General features: G+C 35.2%; 2 protein-coding genes across 5 annotated transcripts in view; one reads left to right on the top strand and one right to left on the bottom strand.

Moving 5' to 3' along the window:
- The window catches only part of LOC135206905 (guanine nucleotide-binding protein G(o) subunit alpha), a 676,543-nt gene that overhangs the window by 74,054 nt on the left and 587,152 nt on the right, over window positions 1-15,337 (top strand). The gene's annotated exons all lie outside the window — the stretch shown is intronic.
- The window catches only part of LOC135206906 (SET and MYND domain-containing protein 4-like), a 175,818-nt gene continuing 168,383 nt past the window's right edge, over window positions 7,903-15,337 (bottom strand). Inside the window, 8 exon segments of the mRNA XM_064238398.1 lie at window positions 7,903-8,450; window positions 9,515-9,691; window positions 10,559-10,566; window positions 10,569-10,714; window positions 12,173-12,318; window positions 12,845-12,903; window positions 13,572-13,595; window positions 14,081-14,258. Of these exon segments, the coding sequence (XP_064094468.1) occupies window positions 8,238-8,450; window positions 9,515-9,691; window positions 10,559-10,566; window positions 10,569-10,714; window positions 12,173-12,318; window positions 12,845-12,903; window positions 13,572-13,595; window positions 14,081-14,258 (951 nt within the window). The 3' untranslated portion in view covers window positions 7,903-8,237.

Raw genomic sequence — 15,337 nt, 5'->3', positions numbered from 1 at the left:
ATGTTTTATTACATTGCTGTCTTGTCAGCCTCTTATCCATCATCAGTAGAGTATGCCGTGTTTTGAGTATTGTCTTGCGAATACACCCAATTTTAATGTGTAATTTGAAACAGGTGTGGAGACTGCTTGTTGATTAACAGTGAAAAGCGTTTTTGATATGTATTGATGACAGGGCTATTGTAATTAGTATTTATTGTTGCTTTTGGCCATGTCTCGTTATACCATGTTTGCTCATTTCGCTTCTTTTCTGTGTCCCTCTTTTGCGCCTTAAGATCTCATAAGAATACCACGGCATACAGTATACTTGGCAAAATTTAAAAGGGTATACATTTAATTATAAGATAGAACTACAGACAAAAAAATACCGGGTATAAATAAGAACTTAATTTACTTCAGTAAATATCACCATACTGCTTAGAATTTGTTGGAAAGCACTACTTTTCATTCATGTAAAACCAAAATCTATGCCCATTTTTCGTATTTTCAGGTGTGCCTTGACAATGTTTCGTGGCACACTTCAAATAATCTTGTGGCATATCAGTGTGCCTTGGCACACTGGTTGAAGGCACTGGTTGAAAATCACTGCAGTACAGTATACAGACATAACAATTACTTTTGCTTGTGCTTACAGGTAATGAAGGCCCCTTATGTACTGTACCTACCTGGTACATTATTATTAAGGAAATGTTGTTAAATAAGTAAAAATGAGCATTACATCACTCACGAACAGCTCATCACCTGACATATAAAAACAAAAACAATGTGATAACGACTCATGCCTACCTCTGATGCTAAGAGCATGGGGCAGTCGATGCTCTATCTGTGCAATCAATGAAAGTATGCATTCTTTACTTAATTGGAACCTCATCAGAAATTCTTCCTCTGTCATGGCATGGATTGGGTTGCTTCGGTGTGTCACAACCCTTCGTATGTGGCCATGCTGATAGCGCTGAAGGTTTCGGATATGACGGAATTGTCGGTACATGCTGAAATATATGAAATATACGTGTAATGTAACTCATGAAATGTTTGTTAGCCTAGCGTTTAAGTCTACAAACCCTAAGCTGCCACCCCTGACCCCTGGCTAGCTCACCCCCAGCCCTCCACAGTCCACACTGCACAGCTAACTTACACTTTAGTAGACTAGGCCTGAACTAACATGCACTATGAAATTCCCAAATTAGCTTCAAATTGGTTTTTATACTCATCAGATGATGATCATGCTGGAAATCAACTCTAGGCCTACTCTAGACGCCATCTAAATTATCTTAAAGTTATGAACGAACCCTAGGTTAGGCTACCATCACCAGCCCAACACAACCAACTTGGAGCTATGATTTCCTGCATTAGGTTCACATTGGTTTAATTATTCTTGAAAACCTGGGAATCATCTCCAGATGTCATCTATATCACTTAAAAAAAGCAAAATTGTGGATGAAAATTAGTTCATTTTGCTAAAACCAAAAGGATAAGGCCTTTTTTGGCATACTGTTACAGAGGGTCACCCCCTGCCTAGGTTACTTTAATTTCGTTAGAATACTTACCAGAATTTCTCAGCTTCTCCAAGCCAAACCTAATGTAAACTTTGCACAAATACAATCATTTCTCTTAAAAACAGATGAACCTTTTAGCATCAGTTGAAAACCAACACATTTTCCATGCATGAGCTATCATATCTATTGGAGGAATGTAATTTATTCAAATGGCAAGTTTACTTCCAACTACTATTTTATCACTCACTTTGTTTCACACCACCACAAAACGATTTACCTATTAGGATGCCTTGAAAATATTGCATTTTCACCCCGAAAGGGTGTAATGCACGAGTTAACTTCAATGTACTACAATGCTCAAAAAATCATCAAAGAAATTCTTACCTGTAAAACTTGACAGAAGCTTGTTTTGTTGATAGTGTTGTGCTTGAACTCCGAGAGGGACATCTCAGAGTTCATAAAATATGAAGTTTGACCCACCTGTGCAATAGTTTTTCATTCTTTGTATATGTTATTATTTTTGTAAGACATTTTTTGATAATATAAATGTTTTTCACCAGCAAAGAGTTGATATCATGACCACTATTTATTTATAGGGCTTGCGAAAGGCATGTCTGGGCCACCCTTTAAATAGTATTGGAACCTCTCCTTAAATTATAGGGAACCCTAAATTTATAGGGCCTGTATATGTTTTAAGCATAGGAATTTAATATAGGGTCTGTATTATAGTCCCTATATTTTCTCTTGGCATACGGCCGTTACTCCTAGGTTTATTATACTTTCCGGTATTTTAGTGCCTTCTGTCTCTCCAGATCCTATTACAGTAGGTTTCTTTCTTGTTTACAGGTTCCATTTTTTTTTTACACCTATTTGTAAGCAAATGATTTGGATGTATATTTACTTTTATTTTTACAAGACCTTATACGGTTCTGGTTTGATGGCATCTGGTTTTTCTGCTTCCTTACTCGCCGTTATATTTCTCATCACTACTGAGGTTATTCCATGTATGTTAATGTTCTCCAGTATTCTCTCATTTTCATTTCGCTCCTGGCAGGCTATCCTTCGAACCCTCGTTGCCCTTTTAATAGTTTCAGGTATACTCGTGTACGTTTTCTTTAGTTGCTATGAATGGAGAAAATGTGAACAGAACTTACGGATGACTCAAAGAACTCTCTCTCTCTCTCTCTCTCTCTCTCTCTCTCTCTCAATAAAGAGAACGCAAGGTACTTGTGATAGTAGACAATAATGATGTTTGTGATGTTATCGCCATCAACAGGAATTCTTACACGTCAAAACTTTCATACCTGTATAAATTACTTAGAAGACTCCCCTCCCTCTAAAGTGAAGTGATTTATTTCACACCAGTTTGGTGCTGAAATGTTTATTTTTCCTTGAAGAGGTTGTTTTGAGTGAAAATGCCTTGTTCAAGGTACTGTCTGACGAGCTTGTGGCATCGTTTTGTGTCTGACCTGGTGCAACTGAGGTCACTCTGACCTTTGTGCATGTGACACCGTCATACACTCATCCCAACAATTGTATGTTTTTAGCTGATAAATAGGAGCTATATTATTAGATATAATTATATATGATATATATATATATAATATATATATATATATATATATATATATATATATGTGTGTGTGTGTGTGTGTGTGTGTAATGTATTATATATTATGTATATAGAGGCCTAGTACAGTTGCACTGCTTCGGAATGATTTTTACGCTTCAGTTATATCTGCTAGATCTACATATGTCGAGTTCCTGTGGCTATTTGTAAGGAAGGACAGAGGCATTATACATGTGTTCAGTTTAATTACCGATATGCGTGTAATTCTGGAGTTGCTTTTATTTATTTCCATCAAATACGATTGTTATTGAGTAGCTTATATACTATTTAATATTTTCGAAGCATTATCATTAAATTTTGTGGTTACAACATTTATAGGTTATTACGTCCTTTTTTAAAAAAAAGTATCGCTTGCGAAGATTTTCCTTATAAATTTAAGTCAAATGTAAGTTTATGGATTAACAGAAGGCAATTATTCGATTATGTTATTATGAGCAGTTAAGTATTCAACGTTAGTGTGCTGCGAGAGCAGTTGAAATTATTTTGTATAGGATTACGCTCAGATTTGAAAAGATTGTTATGCATGACATCTTTATAACACAGTAGAGGTGCAGATGAAATTTCCAGGGGGACTAATTGAACACACAATATTCGTAATGAATGCAGACGAAAGACAGTGGAAATCGATGGCATGTCAGTCACAAGATGCGATCATTCCTTAATGAACACATACCTTTGTTTAGTAAAGATTAATTCAAGGTCGAAGAAGTTGCATTTATGCACTAAAGACTTTATTTATGTAGTATTCGGTGTTACATTTGGATCCATGCTAGCTTTCGAACTCGTCTCCCTGCTTCTATTTTCCGGACGTTGGTGTTGTTATGTTTCAGTGGATGTTCTGTCGTTTTCTATGCTGTTAGCCAGTAGCTATGGGGCGGGGGTGGGCTGGGGGGGTTCCTTTTTTCTTCTTTTACTTATTTCCATAATGGATAATCTTCAAATGATCGCAGTGAAGTTTTTGAGGATCATTGCATGTAGTATTAGGTATGCTTTAATAAGCAGAAAATATGAATAGTGGAGAATGACGTGTGTATGATTCCTTTACATACCATCGAATTGGTTACCAAGTGTTGTTTTTAATATTCTAAATTACGTGTTTTCATTCACCTTTCACTTAGTGGTGTATTTAACATTGTAATAATTTTTTTTAATAACTTGGATGCATCAGTACACTTGTGTACAGAGTCGGTCTCATAGATATACAATATATTTTATATAGTATATAGTACGTGTATTACATATACGAATGTGTATTCATACATATGAGTATGTATGTATATGTGTATATGTTGTACATATAATATATATAGCTATATTTATTTATGTGAATATATACATAACTGTATTAATTTATTTGTATAAGTATATATATAATTTTTGTGAGCAAGCAATTTGCATTGTAGAATTAAATATCCGTGGGATAAGGAAATGAAAATCCAGGTGACTTTATCAACAGAAACCATTTTAATATTAGTCAGGCTGTAGTACAAAAGGCACTATATAAGGCATAATCAAAGTTAAAACAAACTCTACTACTGCTGAGAATGGACAGTGACATGTACATTGACAAAATGAAGAGAAAAAAAAAGAATAAGGAACATAGCTTACCTAGCTCTAATGACTGAAATATACACTACTGTTCAGTACAGTATCTTTTCCAGTACAAAAATTGAAGAAGCAGTTTACAATGAAGTCGACATTTTTGCATACAAATAAAGAAAATGCATTAAGGCCTTTTCCTTTTTTGGTCGTATCATGACAGTGTTAATAATAAGCTGCTGGTCTTTGAAGGTAATCGGAATTAATGTTCGAATGCACAATATGGCTCATGGTTTGTGGAATTCCTAGTTATTAATACTGCATATCACTAAAATTTGTTTTCCCATTTTATGAATAATTGTTAGTAATTTTGATCTTTTTCAGATAGGTATGAGGGTAAAATAAGATAATAACTTAATTCAAAATGTGTTGTATTTTACGACAAAGAAAAGATGGAACACAGTTATATAAGTAAAGAGGCTGTCTCTTATCTCCTGGACGGGACGTTGTCATGCTTCGTGAATTTACCTTTTTTTTATATATATAATTCTTGTATCTTATAATAAAAGGAACCAGTTATCTGCAGATCTTGACATCTCGTATTTCATTGCCGTGGAATTTATGTATTTACACCACCAGTGAACCAGTCTTTTAATTTTTTTGCCTAGAAGAATCATTTATTGTAAAAAATTAACTGTCCAATTGCACTTGAGAGTATTAATAAGCGACTTAGGTCATGATATAACTAAATTGCCGGCAATTGGGCAACATTAATCACTGATCAACCACATCAGATCATACCAAATCATTAAAAGCTATCAGTCACAACTGATAACCAAATGATTGAAAAGGACTTGGGTTTGAGTTGGTATGTAATTATCACTGGTCCTACCTTCAGATGAGGCTAGATTGTGGAGTCTGTAACCTGTAGATGACACAAGTCACCAAAAACCACCGCTGTAAGTGAATAACTAGTCACAACAGTAGGGAAATAATAGTGGAAAATCAGAGATTTATTACTTACTAGATGTTTGGTATCAGAGTAGGTAAAGACTGGCCACTGACAACATTTTCTTTCTTTTGATGGCTCTACAGACGACTAACTTTTTATTTATTTTTTATTTTTATTTGAAGTTCAAAGTACCGTTATCCAATCTTAGGATCTGCAAGCTTAGGATCATATGCGTAATGTCGTTTCTTATGAGTAACAGACAGATTTGTTATGTAGAAGGTTATTTTGTTCCAGTTTTATGACTAGACATAACAGGGTGGTCCTAATCTAAACAAGGAAGATTTTGGAAGAAAAAAAAAAGTTTTTTTTCTATCGATATTAGTTAAATGGATGAACAAAAGCAAGATTTCTGACCATTTCGCAGCCTATCGTAAGATCATACCAACAATTTTAGTTGAAATGTTACTAGCCTATTTTGATAGGACCTGCGCTAATTCATAATGAAATTATTATGCATCACGGACGATGACGAAATTGTAGTGAATGTGTTTGTTTGTTTGTATTAGGCTTTTGGCCAGGAAACCGAACGACTACAGCTGCTAGGGATTTGGAATCGCACCGAGGAATGAAATTCGAAAAGCCAAGCGATACACCTAAGACTCCTTAGAGGATGATGTAGCTTTAGGAGATACTATATCAGAGAGTACCGTGACAGTACCTATACACAGGTATTCCGGTACATAACGGTTAACGAGGTGATACAGACAATTTTTTTCTTGAGTGAAAATGATAGTCAGATGATAGGAGAAGGAAAGATGAAAATGTAGCACATTTAACCTGCGAGAGGACGTTTCAGCTAACATTCAGAAACAAACAAGAAAAAAAAATCATAAAAAACACAATCAATTTGGCACTAAGACGATCATACTGTTCTCTGCTGACTGTAAATAAATAAATAAAAAAATGCCGTATATAGGTTCTTGAAAAACATTTTTGGCACCCCAGTATTTACGAAAACTCGTTGAATATTTAGATATGGTAAAAACTGCCATATCCATGGTGACTACCCTCCTGTTAGGATGGGAATGGATGCCCGAGGTTTTGAAAGAATCAACACAATTAATGGGTAATTTATATGATCCTGTTGGTAATACAACTTCCTTATCTACCAACGCAAAGTGTGTGTCATGTAGTATATAGCTCTTGTGTTCATATATATATATATATATATATATTATATATATATATATATATATATATATATGTATGTATATTCTATATATATATTGTAAAATATATTATATATTTATATTATTACTATTGGCCGTCCGTCTCATGATAACGGAAGTTCAAAAAGATATTAGTATCGTCTAACGTGCGTTACAGAACAAAGAAAACAGAGTACTATAGAAAATCTAAGGGTTTTTATATGGCACATTTGTATGTTACAGTTCTCAAGACTCATTTATACATATCTGAAAGAAAACTATATAGTGCCCTACTTACTTACAGGAGAGATTTGTGTCTCCCAATGCATATATTTTGAAAAGGAATATTTTTCTACTTACGTTCATTTATCTAATTTTTGAAGTTCTTTTTACAAAAGTGGAATCCTTAAGATTATCCATTTGTGAAACATAGTGCCCTTTATATGTCATAGTAAGAAAGCTGCTACAGCCTTGTATGATAATGCATGTACAGGCCTACTTGATAGGTAAATAGTCATACGCGATACCTTGTAAACAATATGATTGCCGTGTTTATTCAGCGGCACCAACACGATATGTCTCTTTCTCTTTAGTAACTTTCTCTGTCTCTAATCGAGGCACTGGATTTACTTCTTTATTTTATTGACATTTATCTTGCTCGTAGTCCACTTGATGCTCTTTTCCAGTTTTTGCTGGCAACTTTGAATTTGATATGATTTGTGCAATATACTTATATTTTAAATATTTAAGCATCCGTGGTATATAGCTGCGCAATCTTAGTCTGTCAAAGGTAGTGCCCCTTGTTTAATAAAGATAAGCTTAAAAGAAATAGATGCTTCTCGTACCTGACTATAAATACTTAAATATTTTGTCCTTTTGTAACAGTTATGCTTGAATGCAATTTATAAATAATAATAATAATGTTGATGTTTTCGAATATACACCACACATTCATACGCCTCGATATATACTTACATATATATACATACATATATATATATATATATATATATATATATATATATATATATATATATATATATATATATATATACCATATATATATATATATATAGTATAATCTTCATTTGACCTGCCATTCAGACAAAGACAACATAAGTTACAACACCCCTATATTATTTTGATGCCTTTAATTAGGTCGTGACCTTGATTAATATAATGATTAAGCTGACACTGAGATGCAGAAATGTACTCGTTTTCATTGCACCTGCAATGGCAAGTCTCGGTTCTAATATCATTACCTAAATAATTATACATGTACAAGGAGGGAGAACTGGTGTTTTCATATTATTCTCTTTTGTGTCCATTATGATTATACAGTATCCTAACCTCGTTAGCGCTATGGCGTTTAGAAAATTGTTTATAAACCTAGAATATATATTCCCCTAATAAGTCTATTCTTCAGATTTAGGCTGTTTGACCCTGTAGTTGCCTCCTTTGGCGAGCATGACGCGCATGTAGGCTTCTTGGGTCTGGTGGTAGTCCTTGTAAGGGGGGTAGAGGCTGGATTCTAGCTGCTTCAGGTTTTCCATGAGTAAGCTCTCTGCTTTGTCGAGGTTGAAATTCTCCATTTCCTTGCCCGCGCTCAAGTACGTCTGCTCTGAGTTCTGTGGAAACAGAAACGGCTGCGTTAATAGATATAACCCAGTACATCAGTAAGTCAGTTTAAGTAAATTAAATGATTACAGTGTGCAAACGAATAGAGGAAATATCTTGTAGATAAACAAATTATCAGGTACTGTGATTTTTATAAAGATGCTGAAAAAGGTTTTGTATATTTTTCGACATGTAAATCCCGTGTGTCAGTCAGTGCAAAGGTGAAAAGAACACTGTGATTTAAAAGAAAAAAATGAGAGAGGTTAGACCAAAATATAGTCCTGATGGGAGAAGTTGGTCTTTATAAGGAACAGAATCTTTATTAGTCGAGGAAAAGGCGACAAGGAAAGAAACTTTGAAATTTCCTAAGTGGCACTTGACGAGGAACGGTGAATAGGCAAAAAAACTGTGAAAGGTGAAACGGATTACATTTAATGTTAACGGGAAGTGTGAGCTGTTTAATAGGAAAGATACGCTGATCTCAGGCAATCGTCAAGTTGAACAACGAAGGATTGCAGAAGATAGCAAAGAAAATAATGTAATCTAATCTCGTGATTTGAGACACCACCTTGATCGTATGAGATATTTGAACATTGCTATTAAGTCAGTTGAAAGAATAAAATGACCTGAGAAATTGGTCAGTGGTAATGTGGATGCTGTATATTTGAACATTGCTATTAAGTTTGTTGCAAGAATAAAATGAACTGAGAAATTAGTCAGTGGTAATATGGATGTTGTATAGGTAATATGGATGCTGTATATTTGAACATTATTATTAAGTCTGTTGCAAGAATAAAATGAGCTGAGAAATTAGTCAGTGGTAATATGATGCTGTATATATGAACATTGCTATTAAGTTGTTTGCAAGAATAAAATGAACTGAGAAATTAGTCAGTGGTAATATGGATGCTGTATATATGAACATTGCTTTTAAGTTGTTTGCAAGAATAAAATGAACTGAGAAGTTAGTCAGTGGCAGTGTGGATGCTTTATATTTTAACATTGCTATTAAGTAAGATGCAAGAATAAAATGAACTGAGAATTTAGTCAGTTTCAATGTGGATGCTGTACGGACCTGCAGGTTTTTGAGAGCGGCCATAATGTTTGTCTGCTCACCGCACTTCTCGCACTTGATGATCGGGTTCAAGGCGGTTTCGGTGTTGACCGCAAGAGGCCCCGTGCACTTCCTGCACTTGAAGTTCAAGACGGTGTTCGACATGTCTTGGTACTTGGGCCAGTCTTTCACGCATGCCTGTGGGGGGGGAGTAAGAGGTCAGGTTAGGTCGTAGTGAAGATTCCATGGTAATAGTACTGATAATAAAAGGTCACCGTATCATTTGCGTCACCAGACGAGCATTACTGATGAAATATTGGTTGGTAGGTTGCTGTATTAAGGAATTGCTATTGGTAATGTAGAAGAATTTTATTACTTCAATTTTTCAAGTGATCGTAACTTTTTACGACGTATTACAACTGGTGGTAGTTTTTAGTAACACTAAGTTGATACTTTTGATTAATTATTAAAGGTATTAAGTTGGTTTTATTTCATCTTTTTTGAGAAAACATTCAACTATTTGAAATGTGTTAGCCACTCACATAAATGGCAGATTTCATATTGCCAAAAATATTTTTTAACTACCCTAATGAAATTTTGCATAAACTGCTATAGGGCAGGGCTTTCATTGCTATCGCTATTTTTCCTTCAATATTTTTTGAATAATTCAATTCCATCATTATCCTTCTTCCCATTAGTTTAATATCTAGCTGTCGTAACGTTCCTTTCCTTCTTTTTTTAAATAATTTGTCTCCTGCTGTGAAACTTAGTTGAATTCCACGTACTTGACATTATGAAATTTGTATAGTGGCCTTATTTTTATTTTCCACTGTAACCTGTTTCATTCCTCATTTTGTACTTTCTTCGCCTTCTTTTACATGATTTATTTCGTTCCCAATCCCCTAACCCCTTGATTGTTAGGACACTAGCCCCAGTTGACGTAAGTTGATCAGTCAGTCATTCTCCCTCCGCATCCATCGTCTTTGTCCCTTTCCCTCTCATCCTGATGCTTCTAACCTCCATGACCTCCATTTGCATTTCCCCCTCCTCCAGTTATTATCTTACCTCGCAGCGCACTCGAACCAGTATCTGTCAAACAAATACTGTCTCCTCTCCGACCTCGAGGCCGAAGTGAAGCTCTGGCCGTAGTTTTCGGGAACTTGCTCCCCCTTCGGGATGAACCGAATGGATTTCGTGATAGCGCTGCTGCCACTGAAATACCTGTCGAAGGAAACGCGAGTGAGTGACGACGAGACGTTACAAATCAGCTCTCCTATGGCTGGCCCGAAGGATCAGATATTTATACGTGACTAGGAACCAATTGGTTAACCTAGCAATGGGACCTGCAGCTTATTGTGGGATCCAAACCACATTATATCGAGAAATGAATTTCTATCGCCAGAAATAAATTCCTCTGGTTCCGCGTTGGCCGAGCCGAGAATCGAACTTCGGACCACCGGATTGGTAGCCGAGTGCGAAATCCACTCGTCAAACGTGGAACTTTGTAATCCACGAACACCATTGTATATTTTATATAACATGCATACATATATAAATTATATATATATATATATATATATATATATGATATATATATATATATATATATATTGTATGTATGTATGTGTGTGTACACTTGCGTATGTATACACATGCACCCACTATACGTATATGATTATGCTGACGTGTATTCCGCAGAGAAGGTTCCTGGTTAATATATAGCATGGCAGCTGTCACATTAATTGCTGCTACTGTAATCAAACTAATAAAGATAATGTATAATGACAATTGTAGTTATTGTCGTTAATGAAGGTAGAGTTAGTATATTTATTTTCATTACGGCTGTAGCCCCAGCGTTCTAGTACAGAATACACTTTATAGATGAGAATAATTAGTATTAAGTTTTTTTTTTTTTTTTTTTTTTTTGTCGTTCATAGTAACGTTCTTAAACTTGATGATGGTCCAGTGTGATTCAAAGGCATTATCACTAATTTTCATAACATGTTTGTACTTACCTGAATTTTATTAAATATAACGATAGCTAAAAGGTTAATAACGATAAGGCAATACTTGAAAATAATAAGAGATGGAAATTGAGAAGAGTTAAGTTCTCACTGTTATCTTATTACGTTGTCCTTACTTTATCTTGATGTTTGTCCCCTGTTTTTAACTGATGATTTTTTTCAAAATGATAATCCCAATTCACAAATGGGCTCATATGCAAATTTTATTTATATTATTTGTCATATTTCATCATATAGACTCCAACAGTGGAACCTGTAAAATTAACTTTGCAACTGCTATGAATTATAGCTTGATAACTACTATACTCTGTTTTTTTCCATCTGTCTACCGGCCTGTGGTGTTTGCGTATGGTAACACTGCGTCCCGGGCTTTAGATAGTTACGTTGTGTGTAAGGTTTAGGTAAATAAAAGGATATCTGGGTGTACATTTGCAACTGAAAAGTGTTTTAATAATTTACTGTATGCGAATTACACCGTTAATATTCGAAATAGGATATTATTATTGTTGAATGTAAGCTGAATGTAACTAGCTAAAGCCGGGACGCAGTGTTACCATACACAAACACCACAGGCGGGTGGACAGATGGAAAAAAACCGAGTATAGGTTTCGTCAACTGACTACTTTGAACATGAGGTCGTAGCCCTTTAACTTACCTGACTTGACCTGTGATGCAAGAGTGGTTGAAGAGAGCAAGTGTTGGGTAAATTGCAGCACCCAGAGATTCATTCTTGGAATCGCTAAGGGTTTTTGGACCTGTTAGCCAGAACTCGGAGACTTCGTGGGAGTTGAATTGGACAATCTGTGGAGTGGGAACGAAATCATTATTTGTTTATCGTGAAAGAGGGGTTTATGAAAACGCTGGGAATATGACTTGAACGGATCCACTTGTTGTTATCCGGAATTCATTATTCCTTGCCTTACTCTGATGGTAGCCTCTTTTGACAACACTGAATGGATGCTTTTGTAACTAGACACCGATGCTATACATCATTGGGTCTCCATGGTTAAAGGGTCAGGAGCCATAACTACGTATACTGTGTTTATTGCAGTATTACCATATTATAATATGGAATATAAAACTTTAATCGTCTTACAAGAATGTGGAAAGGTTAAACATTTTGTCAAGAGAATAAAACATTTTATTCAACTAATAAAGGATATGGATAGCTGGAACTTTTAGGTTATGATAGGAAGGAAGGATGAAATATTTCACCACCTTAAACGAATATTTGAAGAGAAGGTTTTATAGCTACAAGAATATAGAAAGATGAAACGTGTGACCGTTTTGCAAGAATATAAAGAGTAGAAAGTTTTGTTTACATTACCTCAAGGAAATGCATCAACAAAGAGCCAACATATGCCTCTGTTTCACTGATTGTGTCACCTGGAAGTAGATAATAATCGTTATATTTGGTAAAAGAAATCTGTAGATAGGTCTGGTTCATTTTATGAAAAATTAAAACTGAGGAGATTAGACTTGGGCTATTGTACATTAAATGTTTATAATTGGTGTACATAACTAAAAAATTTTAAAAAGAGAAGTGGTCTCTGATAACTACACACAAACATAAATATAGGTCATGGAATACAGGGGTCTACATTATATTCGCAATCAACTCTAATATGGGCTAAACAAGATAAAGAATAAAAGAAAAGATCTGAATATTCTCTGAAGCCAGGATGCATCTCGTTCAAGCATGACTTGCGAACGAGTTTCAAGAAGAGCCAGAGCAAAGGTTTCGGTAATTCTTAAGAGTATATAGTTTAGAGTTTTTGTTAGGTCCCAACGTGAGTATCTTTTGGGATGTGGGTTTTTTTTTTCTCTAGGTTAGAAATTATTAGTCATCCAGATTCCCGTGCAACTTGGTTACATATCGCAGCATATACATGTGGAGTTGTTATTGAATGCGTGCAATCTGTAGACGGTTAGTTAAGACATGGAAAATAGGAAATATACAGGGTTATTGTTGTAAGACGACATTCTCTATACATCAGAGGAGTAGAGTACATAGGTTTGTGTGTTGGGTAAATGCAATATACATAAATACTTACCTTCTTCCTTAAGCAGTGGGTAATCTGTAGCGTGTAAACAGAAATTTTTTCGAGTTATTTTTTTGATGATTTTTAGATGCTTTTAGAGAATTTTACCCTGACTTTCTTCCATAGTCAGTAATGCCAATTATATACCAAAGAAGCGAACAGCCGGCTCTTGAAGCTAAGTTTAACGAAAGCCATTTTCTGCTCTACGGAATGGTATGTGAATGGAAAACCCACATGAGCCTTAGCAAAACAAATGAAAACTGAGCATCAGCTTTACTGTATATAAACGAAAGCAGGGATTTCTCTCGAAATAAATAGAAACAAAATAACTGAAAGTAAAGAATGTTAAATCCGAAACTAAATCATAATGATAATGCACAATTTCCAAGGGTCTACCAACAATGTTATTAAAGTACGCTAAGGTAGATGTTAATGAAAACACCACAAAGGAACAAAAAAAATCACTCGCAGTAAACAGCCAACAGGAATGATGAATGGGTTTCGAAAAGCGTTCAACTTACTGATGCCAGTGCCCTTGTCCTCGAAGTACTTGGTCTTCTTCAGCGCCTTCACCATGAAGACCACCATCACTACCCTGTGGAAGTAGTCCTCGCTGGTGCGTCTCTCCGAGTGACAAACCAGGTCATACAGACGGAAGAAGTCTTCCGGATCGTAGATCTCCTTCTCCTTCAGTTTTTCCTTTATGGAAAAAGACAAAAATATATAAATAGAAACATAATGTTAAGTACTTCGAGTTTGAGTGGTAGATAACAGGAAAGTTATAGAGTGAAAATGGCATGATAGACAAAATTGTAACAATATTGTATTTTTTTTTTTTTTTTTTTTTTTTTTTTTTTTTTTTTTTTTTTTTCACGAACCACTTTATACTTCTTGACTAGTATACACTATCTTGACACCAACAAGCTGAGGTTCTCTGTAAGGGACACTTCAGTTGCATTAAAGTTTGTTAATTTGTTTTCCTCTGATGTTGGATTCTCAATGTCTTGTCGTGGATTAATGCACTCTTGCATCTCATCTATCCAGAAAGAGCCAACACATGTTATTCGTTGCTTCTTCCTGTTACTACTTCAGTATCTCTTAAATCTGTAAGGCGTTACCTAGTGTTCATTTTGTGTAGGAGAAAATGTCTCTTAGTCAATATTGTAATACTTGCCACGAAACCATTTGCCACGTATCCCATGAAAATCTCTTCTCAGCTTTCTGGTGCTGATAATTATTTCTGTCTGTTGCCAAGCTTAGGAATTTTCCTTAGCTTCGATATTTCTTCGTCCCCATTTTATAAATATTCCCGGAGGCGGACCAGTCGCTGTTACGTAGTTTTGTTTTTCATCAAGTTTAGGCTAGGTAAGGTTGCAATTTTTAGTATTGAATCCATCAGGGATAGGCAAAGTAAGATTGCCGGCTCATTGACCATAAAGGCACTGTTACGTGCATATTTTTTGTAATTTTTTTCGCATCGTGTTTGTCAGAGCTTACCCAATGTAGCCAGTAGAGGCAGCAAAAGTGAAGGTTCTCCTTTGTTTCTGAAGAATCCAATCAAATACGTTCTCATGGGACGAAAATATGATTTATATCAGTACAATATAAGCATTGTTAACTACTGTTGTTAGTTATAATTCTAGGAACAAATTAATACACAGACTGGCGTGTAGCGTACTGGCTAAGGTCTTTTTAAGCAAACTGCGAAAAACACGCAGCCTTGAAGAAAAACAAAACAACAGCGACTATCCTAAATAATAAACTTATGAAATGGATAG

Source organism: Macrobrachium nipponense, chromosome 31, assembly GCF_015104395.2.
Source record: "Macrobrachium nipponense isolate FS-2020 chromosome 31, ASM1510439v2, whole genome shotgun sequence".
Classification (NCBI taxonomy): Eukaryota; Metazoa; Arthropoda; class Malacostraca; order Decapoda; family Palaemonidae; genus Macrobrachium; species Macrobrachium nipponense.
Note: the sequence above shows the minus strand (reverse complement) of the source record. Positions and strands in the feature narration are given on the sequence as shown.